This window comes from Peromyscus leucopus, chromosome 13 (genome assembly GCF_004664715.2).
Source record: "Peromyscus leucopus breed LL Stock chromosome 13, UCI_PerLeu_2.1, whole genome shotgun sequence".
Taxonomy (NCBI): Eukaryota; Metazoa; Chordata; class Mammalia; order Rodentia; family Cricetidae; genus Peromyscus; species Peromyscus leucopus.
The window spans coordinates 6274432-6290992 of NC_051074.1; the positions used below are offsets into that span (position 1 = coordinate 6274432).

At 51.4% G+C, this 16561-nt stretch overlaps 1 protein-coding gene across 8 annotated transcripts in view; it reads left to right on the forward strand.

Annotated features, from left to right (window-relative positions):
• The window catches only part of Agap1 (ArfGAP with GTPase domain, ankyrin repeat and PH domain 1), a 461561-nt gene that overhangs the window by 148154 nt on the left and 296846 nt on the right, over nucleotides 1-16561 (forward strand). For 4 of the 8 annotated variants that reach the window (XM_028880390.2, XM_028880385.2, XM_028880387.2 and 1 more), the window contains exons 2-4: nucleotides 5662-5720; nucleotides 10590-10677; nucleotides 11369-11380. In XM_028880390.2, the coding sequence (XP_028736223.1) occupies nucleotides 5662-5720; nucleotides 10590-10677; nucleotides 11369-11380 (159 nt within the window). The remainder of the gene's footprint in view (nucleotides 1-5661; nucleotides 5721-10589; nucleotides 10678-11368; nucleotides 11381-16561) is intronic. The other 4 variants (XM_028880391.2, XM_028880392.2, XM_028880393.2 and 1 more) reach the window with 1 other exon arrangement.

Genomic DNA, 16561 nt, shown 5'->3' on the forward strand with positions numbered 1-16561 from the left:
TCACACTCTGCCTAGTTAATTACTCGGTAGACAGACTGAGTGCCGGTTGCACATGTCTGTGACCTAGTTCTTGTGCTCCATATGTTATACCACATTTATTTTAGAACCTGGCCTGTGAGGAGCCTGATTTGCTCAGGGTTATAGTATTTGCCGGGGCCAGGCCTATGCTCAAGCATATATGACCATCCCAGCAGAGCTGTATTATGTCACTTAGGTACAGACACCCAGGGAATGAGGCTGGTGCAGCTGGGGCACCTTGCTGGGTGAAAGTGACCAAAGGTGACAGGGTGGAATATTGCAGGGAGACCCTGCGGGCATGTTGGATCACTAGAACACAGAGCCCGGGGATTGTCGAGCTGGGCATAATGACTGCCTGTGTGGCTTTTCTGTTGCTCTGATGAAACATCACGACCAGAATCGGTTTATGGCAGAGTTTATTTTTGGCTTACGGTTTCAGAGGGATCAGAGTCTATTGGTGGGGTGGGGGTGGGGGGAGCCATGGCCATGGCGGCAGGACCACAGAGCTGAGAGATCACATATTTAACTGTGAATAGGAACAGAAAGCAAACAGGAAACGGGTTGTCATTTCCCTCTTAATTCTCCAGAAGAGCACCATCAGCTAGGACCAAGTGTTCGAAGCCTGTACCCATGTGTGCTATTCAGGTGTGGAACAGGCTGCAAGTGAGACCTGTGGCAACAGGAAGGTGTCGTTCTTTGCCGAGGGTGCCAGGTTAGCAACAGGTCTTGAGGAGGCCTGGGGGTGGTCAGTGACAGACACCCCAGCCCTCAGGTGGCCTTGCGGGGCGTGGAGACGCAATGCCCTTGATCCTTTCTGTTCCTCAGAAAGAGCTGGGGCTGTAGTCTTTCTCCCTGAGGAGCTGTAGCCTGCCCGGGGAAGATGCTCATAGCAAATGCCTTCATCACCTGGGTGACGGCAGTGAATGAAAATTGGATGGAATGAGGGCACAGGCTTCAGAGCTGCCAATATTTTAGTCGGAATATTGCAGCCTCTGCTCACCCAGCACACATCTTTCTTGAGGAAATGTGGAGCATGGACATACCAAGCTCACACAGGAGGCCGTGGTTGCTGCCCCTGGCTCCCCTCAGCTTGTGAGCTCTGGCCTGGGTTTTCACGTTTAGAGGAATATTTCCCTCCTTTCCATTCTCACATCCTCACATTTTCCACTTTTCCTTGTCAGACTTGTGTTCTCAAGGCATTCCTGATAGGCATGCAGCCTTAGGCATGCTCCTAGAACACCTTCCCAAGAAGGGCACCGTGGGGGGAAAGTCACTAAAGGGAATCCTGTGTCCCTGAGTCAGTTCCTTGAGTCCTTGAGATCCTGCCTCAGCCGGTGCCTTTTGACTGGAGACTGAAGGGAGAAGAGAAAGGACCTCTACTGGAGAAGGATCTTGAGCCACATCAGGGCTCGGGAAAGACGCTTGGGGTTGAGGCTGTGGTGTGGTCATACCTGCAGGCTGGGCGGGCATGGCGGTACCTTGGTGACATGACGTTTGCCACTCTTCAAAGGAAAGGTCTTGTAAATGGGGAAGGTGTCAGGGATCTTGGGGAGGGAGCCATCTTGTTTGTGAATCTTTGGGGCCACCGAGGAGCAGCTGGAACTCACAAGGGAACCTGGCAGTCATCTTGTACCCCTGAGGACTGGGTTTGCTCATGGATTACTCCACTGGCAGTGGAGGCTGTTGATAAGAAATTGCCGTCCCGCCTCACACAGGTCTGGAAGTCATTGTTGCCTTGGGTATTAGGCACTGTGCCTCAGAGCTCTGACTCCTCTGGAGGTACCTTGTCTCCCTCCCCAGCAAGGCTTTGATAGGGCCCGGACCTGACTTCCCCGCCTCCTGGTCTCTGGGCAGACTTGCTCTCTTTTTTTGTTCTGTTTCCTATTTCAGGGCTTTGCAAATGTTCTCAGGTTAAAAAAAAAAAAAAAATCATGTCTGTTGCTAAACAGAGTGCATTTCTAAAAAACCTTTGCAGAATTTAAGGTTCCGAGAGCATTCCAGTCCCTGAGACAGTGTTTGGTGTTTTGTTGTTTTTTTTTTCTTCCCTCACCTACAATTTCAGTTTCCTTTTTTTTTACCCTGGCGGCAGCTTCTCTGTGAGTTGTGGCTAGAGCTTGTATCTATGGTCCTTGAAGCCAAACAAGGTGGAGTTGGGGTGCATGAAGTCACTGTGGTTCTGCAGACCTGGCTTCTAGTACCTTATCTCTGGCCTTGGCTCTGCTGGGGCTTGTGTCCACCAGCCAAATGATGCAGTTTGGACTGGGGGGGGAGGGGCAGTGATAAAGAATATTATAAGCCATTAGCTCAAGGTTCTGAGGCCCCAGGAAGGCACCCAGTGGAGCTATATGGAGTTGAAGGCTTCCCTAGAAACATGCCATTTGTAGCCAGGCTCCTCCAGGCTACAGGTGAGAAGCCCGTGGGTCCTGGCTGCCTGGGTTCCAGTTCAGTCATCTTGCTTATTCTCTGGTCCCTGCTGGACCTTGCCTGGGCACGGTGCAAGGGTCGGCTCACCAGAGGGTCTTTGTTTTAAGATGCTTGTTATCATATCACATGGATCTCCCCCTCCCCCACCCCCGTGTGTCCATGCTTATGTGCTGTGGGTTGAACCAAGTGAAATTGTCATTGCTTGGGCTCTTGTGACCAACACTAGCCGTCAGAGGGACAAAGCCTACTAGTGAGTGATAGTTCTGAGGAGGCTGTGCTGAGACTTTCCAAGTTCCAGTCTCCAGGGTCCCGGAAGCTGTGCCTGTGTTTCAGGCAAGGTAGGGAGATGGATGAACCTGGCCTGGCGTGGTGCAGGGGGTAGGTCAGGGCTGTGTGGGGGTCGGGGCAGGCCTGACTTTCCATGCTTGTCTGAGCTGGGAGATCATCTTCTTTTTATGTCCGATCTTTGGTCACATCCAGCTAGCTCAGCATCCTCGGCCTCTCAGATAAAGGAGGGTTCAGGATGCCTTTGGCCTCAACACTTCTTAGTCTGGAGGAACTGAGGTTAGGGGAGGTCCAGGCAGAGGCCTGGGGAGGCTGCTGTCTGCATCTGTCCACAGTGGAGTTGATGGCATTGTAGTATTTCTAAAGTGGGTGGCCCCCATGGGGATGTGTGGTGTCTTCTGCTGAACCAGGTCCTCTGTGGCCCTCCGTGGGGCAATAGCTGCCCTTCGAGCTGCTCAGAAGGAGCATGGAGGCCGCCCCGGCCCTTCAAGCCTAGTCTGTGGCCTTCCTGCTTATCATCTGCCAGCACATGCTACAGTTGAAGTGTGTCGTCATGAATCTTGGAGCTCATTGTGGGCAATGCAGTCCTTCCTTGTGTCCACTTGGGTATTATTTATAATCCACTGGTCATGGGTATTATTTATAGTCCACTGGTCATGATCACTAGAGACCAGTGAAGGAACCTGATGTCACGTTACATGTCTAATCTGGAATCCCGGTAGTCACTATAGGGGGGCCAGGACACAGCACCCACTTTCTTTTGTTGAACTGAATAAAGACTGTTAAATTCTGGGAATGTAGCTTGTTAGAGCACTTGCCTAGCATGCAGGAGGTCCTGATTGGATGCTCTGCGCTTTAATAATAATAATAATAATAATAATAATAATAATAATAATAATAATAATAATAATAATAATAAAAGCCTAGCACTAGGTTGGTGATGAGGAATGATGAAAGTTTCTTGTCCTGAGCCACAGTGGTGAACACCTGTGGTATCAAGCAGGAGCCAGGTAGCCTGGCCCACACCCATCAGAGGCTCGGTGGAACCCACAGCCTGTCAGTGGTAATCTCTGCCCTACCGTTAAATTCTAGCCCAGTAGCACTTTATCTAAACAACTGATATGTGGAATGTGTATTCCAGGGAGTGGGGTGTTAGGTGGGGCACAGCAGTTCCTTCTGTGACATTGTGTGGAGATTGCAAGCATGCATCACACTCAGTTTTATTCCTTGCAGGGGGTTGAATCTTGGACCTAGCATAGGCTAGTAGCCAAGCCCACAGACATCTGTGACTTTTGTGTCCTCCCCATTGGGAAGATCCGTGGAAAGTGTGTGTAGACATATCCAGAGTTGTTCCTTGAAACAGGTAGCTGCCCTGGAGACTGAGGGAGACAGAGATGTGGTCTGCCCGGGCCCCTTCCTGCTGGGTTGAGGAAGTTTCTAGGTGGGTGTTACATAGCCTGCATTTCCAGTGCTCTCTGTTGCACAAGGCTCGGCCACTGAAAAGCCACACAGAGAAAGGTGGCAGAAGCTTGCCATGCAGATGTCTCTGACTAAAGCACCTGTTTCTTTTCTTTTGGTCTGGAGTACGCCAACTTTCCCTTCAGACTGGGCAGACATTTTTAAAAGAAAGGTTTCTTAATGAAAGCTGTGTTAATTCTTTAGTGTTTAGGTTTTTTTCTTCACCAATTAAGTCAAATATTTTATTACCCTAGCTGCCACAAAAATGAACATACCGTTTGAACGTGGATGTATTGACAGATAAAAAGATGCCCCACAATGCCACAGCGCTTTTGTAAGGATGCATCTTGTCCTCTGCAGCCTCTGCAGGCCACCCGGCTCCTCCTGCTTGGACTCCCCCGAGCAGAGATCTCCCCCGAGCAGAGATCTCCCTAGACACCAGGGTTTCTCTGTCACTGCAGGTCCAGTGACATCTGGCCAGCGTTGGTTGCAGCCTCTTTGGTGTCGGGGGGACTGTCTTTTCCTGGTCTGCTTGGTTTCATCTAAGCACCTCTCACCCTTGTCCAGCATCCTACGGGGGAGCAGCAGGCCGTTGCTTCCGGCCCTGACTCCTGCTGGGTCTGAGCGTCGTGTACCCTTCCGAGAATGATGACCACCTTGACTTTGAATGTGGTGTGAGTGACTTTGCTTTCTGCAACTGACGAGATAACAGGAGTCATTTGAGGAAGACTCGGGAGTGAATTACATTGGAAAGTGTAACCTGTGGCTGCCTTGTGGTGGCCATTACCGCAGGCTGTCATTTCTGACAGGAAACGGCACACGGGAAGTGTGAAAGTCATGTGAGCAAAGCCATGGACAATGGTTGTGGGCTTGTCAGGTGTGAGGCAGGCTGGGGGATAAGCACCATGGCTGAGTCCCCCAGGACCGAGGGACTCCTCGTCTTTCTGACACACCCCAACCCACCCTGGCTGAATCACCTCTCTGGTGTCTCTCTGAGGATCTTCACATCCCGCAGAGACTCCGTCTGCACCCTGCAGTCTTGTAACCAGTTCTGCTTAGCATCTGTCTTTTTCTTCTCTGTGAGATTTCAGAAAGGTAACTGTTGCAGATGAAAAGCTGGCCTGCCACAGGGGCAGGTCCAGGCAGGTCAGGCTTCTGCCACAGTGTCTCCGCATTGTGCCGAGAATCGGGAAAGCCGTCAGGTCTGCTGTGGACCTGAGGAAGGCCTGGAGCTTGAGCAGGGGGAGGAAAGGACAGCACGAGAGACCTTCAGCGTTGCTGGGGTGTGGATTACACACCGCAGCCTTGAGGCCAGAAAGTGTGAAGTTGGGCAGGTCATGGCCTCCAGGGTAGGAGTAAGGTAGGGGGCTGGTATGACTCTTCATTAGTGCCCTTTCCTCCCTTCCAAAAATGACATCTAGGGGACATTTTGATTTTGCTTTGATTTGCACCTCACATTTCCATCTTCTATTGCAGATGCTTTCGTGAACAGCCAGGAATGGACACTCAGCCGATCTGTACCGGAGCTCAAAGTGGTGAGTGGCACCTCTAGCCTGTAGGAGGGAGGCACTTAGAATAAGCAGGGTGTGAGATTGCAAGCTTGCCCGTACCTACTCCATTCTGTTTCCTGGGGCCTGAAGGGTGGGACGTGCTCTCTCTGGGGCGTGTGCACCTGGCAAGGCTCTCACTGGCGATAGGAGCTAGAACTTTGAGTGTGCCTGGCAGAGCCATAATTGCCATCCAGAAGGTGGTGGTCTGTGTACAGGACTAAAGCATTATCTCTGTGCATTTCCCCCACCCCGCTCGGAGCCGCTCTGTGTCTGCGTCACACACATACACTTGTATGCACGTGCCACCGTGGGCTTAACCTGTCCCTTGCTGGGTGTTATGACAACGTCTGAAACAAGCCATTCATAGTCATAATTTTTAAAAAGTAATGACTATTAATACAATTGTGAACTCTTGGCATAAGTCAAGAGTTCTGCTTTTAATAAAAGCAACTTCAGCAGAGCTAAAGCTTATCGCTGGCTTCTGTGAATGTCCACGACAGTCGTCTCTTAGAGCTCGGCTCCATTGCATGCCTCTGACCTTAGCATGGAGGGAAGGGACAAGCCCACATTTTAAATAGTAGTGTTGTTCGTCATGAGATGTGGGGCTCTTGGTTGTGTTTGTACGCATGCATGCACACGCGCACACACGCACATGCACGCACTCCTGTTTGCCCTGTGCTGGCCTCTAACTTACCTGCTGGAAGACAGATGAGCTCCTGCCTGTTAGCAACCTTTGGATGGTGGAGGACCTCCATGTGGGCTGCCCACTCACTGTGCATCTCCTCATTTAGTTCACTCTTTGTCCAACCACTTTCCCAGTGACCTGTCGGAACCTCCAAGGTCCCCCATACCTGCTGTCCCAGCCTCAGTGATGCAGAGAGGATGGGATAAGGATTTTTGTGTCTCACACCTGAGATGGAAGTAAGCCACTTCCTCCAGGACACTGGTGTGTCTCAGCAGTGCCTGCCTATGGCGTTGTTCCTTTATGGAAGCCAGCCCTGAGCCCCGACGTAGCTCCCTCACCTGTCTTCTGTCTTTCATAGCTACTATAACTTGCACAGTATTAGCGTGTTCTGTAAATACCTGATGAATGAATGGCAGAGGGTGCCCGTGCCAATAACAGGACCGTTTCGTAAAGACTGGCCAGTTTCCGATCCTCCTGGTGGGGACCCCAGGTGCCGACCCCTCTGGTTCTACAGTCAGTGATAACCCACAAGGCCAGGGTGTTTGCCCAGACGTTTAGGAGGCTGCATGACTTCTGGGCATCCTCTGCCTGCAGGTCCCCTGTAATTACAGCCTTCAGTCCTGACAGTTACCCCCGGAGGGGCAGGGCCTGTTGTCAGCCTCTGTCACAGATGAGGTCTGGGGCGTGAAGAGCTTCCTCGGAAGCCAGCCCTTCCCTGGAGAGCCTCCTGTGTGTCTGTCCCCACTATTGCTGGAGTGGCCCCAGGTGACCGGTGAAGTCAGCACAGTGGTGGGGATGGGGTGGGGTGGGATGCCACGCTGCGCTTCAACTTCCAGGCAGCTCAAGAGACGGCTGGGGACCAGGTGTTACTGGGGGCTGTCTTCCCGAGAGCCTGCCTGAACTAAAAGGTGTTGCAGGGTTCGGGGCCTGAGTGGGTTTTGTTTGGCTGGTTTGGGCTTTTTAAGACAGTATCTTACTTATGTACTTAGCTACTGTGTAGCCCAGGCTAGCTTTTAATTTACCCTCTTGCTGGCTCAGCCTCCCAAGTGCTAGAATTAAACAGGCTTGTGACACAACACCTGGTCTGGTCCACATACTCTTCTCAGCCAGTAATAATTGGGGGTGAGTGCTACCAAAAGCTTATTTTCCGCTATGTGACATTCTGTTATACGAATATGGCAAGTATTGATATTTAAAGAGTCAGTGTAGAGTTCTTCTAAATGTGACTTTCTTCTAGCTGGGCCAGCCTGAGGCTCTGCACTTGACTTGTCCTGTAGTCCAGGGCTCCTCCGTGGTTTGAGGCGGGCCACGAGCTCTGCTGTGGTGTGCGCCCTCTCGTGGTGGCATCAGCAGGCACCTCGTCGTCAAGGGCACCTCAGCCCACCCTTGTGTGGTGAGGATGCTCAGGTCCGAAGAAACACGCCTTTGTTCTGTGAAGCATTTCCCTTCGCATGCCCACAGGGCTGTTATTGTTTCTGCCCTCAGGCAGCACCCGAGACTGGTGGCCCTTTGGGTCATCGCCTTGGGACCCTCAGCCCTGCCTGGAAAAGTAGCCATGGAATGACGTCACTGGGTCTCCCGGCGGACCTTTCATGGAGTGTTTCTCAGTGCGTCCTTTGGACTCCGTCAGGACGTAGAGTTCAGCGGTGCTCCTTGTGAGAGCCGTGGGCCTCTGCCGGGGCTCCTGGATGTGCTGTGGATGGGCCGTAGCTGCTGCGGGAGGCCCGCAGACCTGGGTCAGGCTGCACAGGCTCCATGCCCCGCCCGCCCGGCCGGCTGGAAGCGGTCGGCAGACCCTGCCCACAGAGCTGCCACTGTTGCCTTTGCTGGTGCTCTGAGCTGGGATTTTGAGTAAAGGGCTTCTTTTGTTCTGCAGTAGAGTGGTGTTAGTGGGGGGAGAAAACCCAGGGTGCTGGAGAACCGGGTTATAAAGGTGCTGCTCCGCTTGGCTTCCTCTGGCGGACAGCATGGCGGCAGAGCCCTGACTGATGGCTTGCACAGGTGAGACGAGGTGACAGCTCCTGTCATCAACAGGGCACCCCCTTCCTGCCCATGAAGCCCTTTGTTGCTTCTCTGCAGGTGACATTCAGGTTGTCACAGTCCCACAGGAGGGCCACATCCTAGCGGATGGCAGTCTCTGCCGGTGTTTCAACTTGAAAGAAGGCTGCTCACAGTCTGTGAGATGGGTGTGTAAGCCAGGCACCCTCCATCCGTCCGTCCGTCCGTCCCCAGCCCAGTGTGGATGGCGCTGGCCTGCTCAGGGATGTGCCATACCTCTGCCCATTGTCGCAGAGAAGAGTGGCAGGTGTCACCTCACAGAGAAAGCCCAGCTGCACAGTGCTGGGTTTCTTCCTCCAGGAAGAGAAAGTGATCTTAATTAAACATTTCATTTCTGTGGCATTTACTGGCTTGGATTTTCTCAGCTTGAAGCTTACGAGCAGCAGGTGCCCTTGAGCAAAAGAATAATTAATAGGCAGATACTCTCAAATTGTGGAGGTTCAAGGTAGGAAGATTCAGGTTGGACTTGGAAGGGAGACAGCTTTGTGCAGGAGCCGTCCACATGCTCTGGCCCTCAGCCCAGCTCTCAGTGGCAGAGAGAGCTCATTTATACTCACTAGTGGTAGTCATCCATCCATCCATCAGCCATCCACACACTGATTCCATGGGGGCTGTGCATCTTCCTTGGGCTGGGTGCCTTGGCAGGGCAGAGAACAGGACACAGTCCCTTCCCATAAGGAGTGGCAAGCCAGGTGAAGGCTATGGTGTGCTGTAGTACAGCAACAGGGCATCTTGCTGGCCCCCAGGTGAGGCTGTGGCCTGAAAGTGTCCTCATCCATCCAGGCTGCTGTGACAAGATATGGTGCCTTGTGAACAGTGAAACCTGTGTTCATAGTTCTAGAGGTTGGAAGGCAAAGGAACCTGCAGGTTTGAGGGCTGGTGAGGACTTAGGGGTCATCTGCTCTGTAGATTACAGGTAGGATGTTCTTTCCCCTTTCCTCCCTGCTGGGCCACATTCACATGTATGCTGATTTCCATGTGGATAGTGTCCCTGTGACCTGTCCCCTCTCAGAGGCCCTACCTCCTAATACATCTCCTGGGGCCTGAGGGAACACAAGGATTCAGAAACCGATAGAATTGGTTCTCAGAGTTGTGATGTCTGAGCTAGAGTAGGATTTGGGGCCATGACTAATCAGTGTGGAAAGTTGTAGTCCCCTGGAGACAGCACAGCCTATCGAGATGAGATTGGAGGCCTCTGGACCTAGGAGACAAGGCCAGGAAGTAGGAAGGCTGGGGGCCGCAAAGCACAGTGAGAGGGCTGGGCAGCTCGTGGATTTGGGGATCCTCACACAGACCAGTGAACGATAGGGGTGCTTGGGAGGGAAGAACATGGCATTGGTATATGGTCATTGAGCAAAAATTAGAATGCACAAGGCTACTGAGTGGAGGGAGGGAGGGAGGGGGGGGAGATGTAGGGCTCCTAGCACAGGCTAAATAAGAGCCCTTTCACCAGAGCCCTGGTGACAGCCTCTCTTCTCTGGTTACTGCCGGACAGTGGCACTCACGTACCCTTGCCCTCTCCTGTTGTTTTCCGCTTGCTGTGGTCACCTTGGCTGTCCCTGCCACAGCCTGACTCTTGTTTTCCTCTTGGTTGTGTGTTTCTGAGAGGCAAGCTTGCTGTCTGTGCCCCGCTCCCCCACCCCGGTTACTCCAGCCTCCAGCTTGCCCAAGTTCACCTTCCTCAGGTGGAATGTACCAGATGGCCCCGTCTGCACAGGGCTCTGGGTTGTAGCATCACGTCGGGTGGAACCTTTCCATCTTAGCATTTAGGGAGGCTCCTACCCCTGTGGACAGTTGAGCCAGTACACATGTGCCGTATAAAGCTAGCATGGGTGTTCCCGGAAGAAGGCCAGCATGCCGACACCCTAGCAGCACCCGGGACTGGTGAGGACAGGAGCAGCTAAGTCAGGCTTGACTCTGTCTCCGATAGAAATACATGCTGAATTCATTTTTCAGTCTCTCTCCAGCGTTTTGGCAGGGTGATTTAAACCCTGTGTGGGGTTACTGCGTATTTTAACTGCTGTGTGAGAAAAACTAAATAAATGGTTTAACCACTCCTAACTGTTGTCTCTCTCTTACTTTCTCTCTCTCTATTTATTTTTTTGCTGCAGGGAATTGTGGGTAACTTGGCCAGTGGCAAGTCTGCACTGGTGCACCGGTACCTGACTGGCACATACGTGCAGGAGGAGTCTCCAGAAGGTATGTTTGTTGTTGGGCAGGTGGTTAGTTACCAGCTTAGAGTTTAGGGTTTAAATTTTTTTTTTTTTTAGCATATTCTAAATCATTGATGACCCATGCCAAGGCCATAAGAAAGGCACGGAGCATCAAAGAGACTTATGTAGGCTCTCCGTCCTATAGGGCGTTAGTGCATTCACTCCAGCATTTTGAGCATTAACCGTGAGATGTTCTTGAGTGCATTTCCACTGTAAGGCATGTCCTCTCGAACCTTAGTCCAGTGCTACTCCTTCGAGTATGGCTCGGACATCTCTCTGATCTGGACACTGACCTCGTAATGCTGTTTAGTCACAGACACCAGCATTTCTAAATACAATCCAGATCACCCCACCACGTGTTTGAGTATGTTTCCCTTTATATTGTATTACAAACATGTAATAATCATTTTGCATGTGAGTTGGGCATTTCTGTTGCCATTAGACATTTTGATTCTTCCGTTGACATATCCATGTCTGACTGTGGTTCTGTTTGGTTTTTACTTTAAGGAAGATTATGACAGGGGCGATAGGAAGCCCGTGGTCCCCCCAGTCAGAGTGTAGCCCACAAGCCATTTTCTAAACTATATTTTCTCCCCATGTAACCTTTTGAAATCCAACTCTGAGACACTGAATTTCTGGTTCCTTCTTTTTCTTACTGGCTGTTCCATTCTTTGCAGATATGGACGCAGGTAACTATACATTTTCTTCATGGCAGTGCTTGTCTCGTTCTGGAGAGAGGAGAGGCACAACCTTGTACTGTAGCGCTCCCTTCCCACCGCGGTCTGTGTCTCATCCTGTTTTGTTTCATTTCACCTTTTTCTTTAAGTTCGCCATCTCACCCTGTTTCGTCCCTTAGCTGTCTTTTGAGTATAGTCCTAAGTAGCTCCACGTGTCCCCTGTAACACATGTTTTAGCCCCTTAACGCTTGTCCTAAAGACTGTGGAACCATCTAGAAAGAACAGAATTCTGAGGGCCTTGCTTGGGGCTCTGCCACCATTCTGCAGTATTTTCCAGCCATGTTGAGGAAGCCTCATGGCTGTCACGTCAGGGAAGTGCCCACTTTTCAAACTCTCCCCGTGGATCGATGATTTGGGAAGAGGACAGGATTCAAACAAAGGTTTATGAATGAGACCAAATGGACAAAGGCTCGATTTTGTGGGGACTACAGACCAGGTACTCGTAACTCATAGTGTGGAGGAGGGAGAAAGGGAGTATTTGTATCTCCCGGGTCCCGCTGAGGGCCATGGCAGGGCCTCTTTGTGCCTGAGTGTGAATGGTCATCACAGCTAGCTGGACTAGACTTGGAGTCTAGAGTGCTTCCATCTCGGGGCTCTGTGTTGCGGGATTCACTGTCGTACACTTGGTAGACACCAGCTACCAAGGGTCTGCAGCTAACCCACCTGCAAGGCAAGCATACGCCTTTTTTAGACAACCCTGTTTTGAACGTCTTCCAACATCCACAGTTCGGGGGAGGATGGCTGGAAGTTTCAGGCCAGCCCCGCCCCTGGTCTCTGTCTCATTCTGTGGCTCAGAAGTCTAGGGATTTAGAGGTAGGTTGTGCCAAAGTTGCTGATTCTAAAGGAAGAGGCAGGACCACATCTACTTCTGGTCATTATTGTGGTGTCTGTCATCTTCCCATTGGACATCCAGTTTGTCCTAACACGCCTGTGTCCAACTTGATTTATTTGCAGTGTAGAACACGGCCTTCTATTTTGATCAACACAGCGGTATCTCTCTTGAATATTCACACATCAGAAGTAGAAATGTACCCTGTGAGATGACCTCCCTGGCTGCTAACACCCCCCCCCCCATCATCTGCAGAGTAGGAGTATATCATCCCACTGGCGGACACACAGCTGAGGACTCCTGGATCTGGGAGACAGAATTCAGGATCTCTCTCACACCCTCACCCTGCCCACCTGTCCATCCTCTTGCTGTGGACCTTGTACCTAGGGCGATTGTTCTGTGTGATGGAGGAGATTAGAGCAGCAGCATGCCCGGGTGTACCCAGCAGGATGCTCAGCTCCATCTACTGTGAATGAGGAGGCCTCTGTGTGCCTGGAAGCCCCTTGGCCTAGGCAGGTCTCTTTCCCTTAGTGCTGCCCAGGTGTTCCTGTTTGGAATGTAGCAGGTAGAGCCATAGTCCTTGTGCTTCTCAAGAGCTGACAGCTGGTTTCTATTTCCTGTCCCACGAGCCATGGGTCCTACACCAGCAGCAGGAGGCAAAGGAACGTGTGTGATCAGCCTTTGGTTCCTCTACAGCTGCCTTGTAATCCCAAGCTGCTTCTGTGAGGCCTGGGAACTTAGAGCTGGGTGATGGTTGCCGTCTTTTCCCCGTGAGTTACTGTAACCGGTTACCCATGCTCACTGACACGGAGAAGCTGCATGGACAGCAGTGGGATTGGCAGCTGATTACTGTCTTTGTCCAGAGTGTGGAGAGGGAGGTGATGTGGGTCATCAGGTGTGCAGGAAGTTGTCAAGGACAGCAGTAGCTCCACCTTCCCTCCAGTGACTCCTTACCACCCAGGTGGGAGGTGCAGCTCATGGAAGAGGGACGGAGTTGGTGCCTGGCTGAAACTTAGGGTTTGGAGTGAGCTGTGTGACCTTCGATTTCTTTGTGTTCCTGTGGCCTTTCGATCTGTCCTTTGTGACACTTCATTTTCCATCGCTATGACAAGTCCCCAAGGTTAATTGCTTTAGAAAGAAAACTGGTTTATTTTTATTTTAGCCCACAGTTGGAGAGGCCGAATGTCCAAGACTGGTCAGCTCCACATTTGGAGTCTAGTGAGGCCTCGTGGTGGCCTCACAGCCAGAGCGTGTATGACAGGGTCGTGATGAGACAGGAAGCCAGAGTGTGGGACGGGGCCAGTGCTGTTCTTTCCAACAATTCTTCCAGACCCACACTCATCCCTTCTGAGAACGGAATCTCCAGTGGGTAGTTTCCCTGCACGGTTCCCCACCTGGGAAAGGATTCACCGCCTTCTGTGGTTGGGACGCAGGCTTCCTGTGTACAAACCTTTGGAGACACACACTCAAACCATGTCCAAGCCACCGAAAACCCCGAATGCCAGAGCGATCAGCTGGACAGCTGCTACTCTGCCATCCACATGGCTGTGTGTCTGCCAGTCTGCAGCTCACTGGATTCTCGTTCATGGTGTGTGTGGGGGGGTTGTTCCTCTGGTTTAATACACACATAAATATCCTTTGTTGTAATCCCGACTTGCCCCTGGGAAGTTTGGGTATTGGGAGGGATAATGTGTCACGGAGCTTAAAACAGAACTCCGCTCATTCAGGAGAGCTGCCTCTTGGCAGGAACGTTCCCGGTGCAGTCATCCCGGACTGTTCTTCAGATACCTCTCAGGGTCACCCCACAGGGTGGCTCAGTTGTCTTTCTTGAGTGACACCTTTTTGGTTGACATTTTATCCTATGAGAAAGAGAGTTGACATGAGAGCCTTGGAGATGTAGTCCAGAGAAAGCACTGTGCGCTAACTTATGCTTGATGCTGCTTTTAATTAGTGACTCGGGGCAAACCGGTTTGTCTCAGCAGGGAGCTCCAAGAGTGTAGTCTGTGTGTAGGCAGTCTCCGTCAGGAGTGAGCGCGTTTGTAAATGTGTGTGATGTAGGATTGACACCAGAGACCCAGTAAGTCCCTTGGCAACTTGGCTTCTTTGAGGAGACAGGCAGGGCAGCTCAGTGGTGGTGTTGACTGGTGCGCTCTGTCCTTTGGCATCTCCAGCTTTCGCTGGCTCCAGAAGTTCTAGGCGTCCATGGGCATTGACGTGCCCCTCTAACCTCGGCCTCTGTGGTCACACCTTGTTTTCCCATGTTGGCATTTTCTTTTTTGGTTTGGTTTTGGTTTATGGTCTAGCCTACCCTAGTGTGGCTTCATTTAGACTCTACCGCTGCAGGCTGTTTCCAGATAAGGTCCTGTCTCGTACCCGGCATGAGGTTCTGCTGCTGTTGTGTTTATTTTATTTTATTTTATTTTATTTTATTTTATTTTATTTTATTTTATTTTATTTTATTTTATTTTATTTTATTTTATTTTATTTTATTTTATTTTATTTTATTTTATTTTTTGGTTTGTTCCTTGAGACTCACTCTGTCGTCAGGTTAGTCTGGAACTGGGGTCATTTCCTGGCCCAGCCTCCTGAGTGTTGGAGTTACAGCCACAGTTGGCTTAGTAGTGAGGTTAGGATGGACCGTTTTTGGGGACACAGCTCTACCCCATATGTATGCTGTTTACCCAGGCACCATACCCAGAGCTCTGGAGGAGGCGTCCTTTCCATCTCCTCTCCTGGGCACGGGTTGATTAGTGCTCCTGGCACTGGAGTCCCACAGGAGAGGACCCGCCTGGGTGTGACCTTCACACCTCCCTTTCAAGGCCCTATTAATAGCTGCTAATTAGAGTTATGAGCGGTGTTTGTAATTTCAGTTTCCTCCTCATGTGTTAGGTGCTTAGCATGCTCCGTGCACCCGCCTTCCCTCATACCAGACCCTTGTGTTTTATGTGAATCTTAACACTCTATGGGAGAGAGAGAGAGAAAATAAACAGCTTTTCAGCAGCATGTGGGAGGTGTTGGGAATCATGCCTCATCCCAAGACACTTGCCTTTGTATCCTTTAGGGATGATAGGCCCTGGGCCCTGGACAGTGTCCCTGGGTCTTGTTTCTTCCTGTTTGTGGACTGTGGTCCCCAACGGAAGCAGAGACTGCAGAAGATCTAAGATCCAGCGGCCTCACTGTGGGGGTGGGGGTGTGTCTGTAGGGATAGATTGATAGAAAGCTTTAATGTTAAAGGCATCACTCCTGAGAGTGGCCGTAGCCTGCCTTCCTGCAGGAGAACACTGATACATTGATCACCCCTCGCTATACTTGAGCCAAAACCTGCCGACAGGACAGGGTTAAATCGTGGGTTTGTGTCCTGTTGCCGGCAGACCCTCATCTTTGACCCAGATCCAGGTTAAACAGACCCACGTCTAGGTAACAATACAGTAAACAGAGGCTGAGGCCGCCTGCTGCCGGGCTCTCCCGGTGCCTGAAGAGGCAGGAGAGCAGGCACAGTAGGCTCACTCCACGAGTGACTGTCACCTGCTCCAGCTGTGGGAAAGGCTGTGAAGAAGTGATGCGTCTGGGATCCAGGTGTGGCAGGGAGCACATGCCCTTCCAGTCTACGGGGGCAGGATTCACTCACCTGACACTTGTTTCTCTTGCCACTGACTTCTTCTTTGCTCATTACCTCTCAGCCAGTTCAAATTTGGAGGCAAAAAGCTTCAAGGCTGTGCTTGCCCTGGATCTGTCCCGGAGGTGGCCGGCCAGGAGCTGGGTGATGGGGACACACCTCCAGGAGCCCTGTGTTGGCTCCGCCCCTCTGCCCCAGCCCAGTTTCTATGCTCTCCTGACTATCATCCCAGAAGCGATGACACATAGTGGCCTCATGCACAGTGCCCACAACTACACACGGTGAGGGGGGACACACAACAGCCTGGAGATCCCCACATCAGGTTTCTTCTCCCGAAGAATCAAAAAACAATGAATCAGAAGTGTGGTCCCAAATCACCCATTTTTGTCACAAGCCAAGAAAGCTTAGAGTCCAGGCAGAGAATTCAAGGTGGATCTTTCACTAGGGAGACACAAGGAAGAGAATGCAGTGTTTTTCCCACCTGGAAGAGGAGCCTGGGCGTTCCTGCAGAAGGAAGAGACTGAAGCAGTTGAGGGAGGTAAAGGAGCCTTCACATTCTGCCTGTCAGGAAAGCTGTAGATGTGTGCTACTGAGTCACAACCACCAGGGGAGGGTGAGGTCGTTACAGTCCTCTAGGTAGCCATGGATAGGGCAGGTCTAGGACTCTTCAGGTTCCCAACCTGCAGAG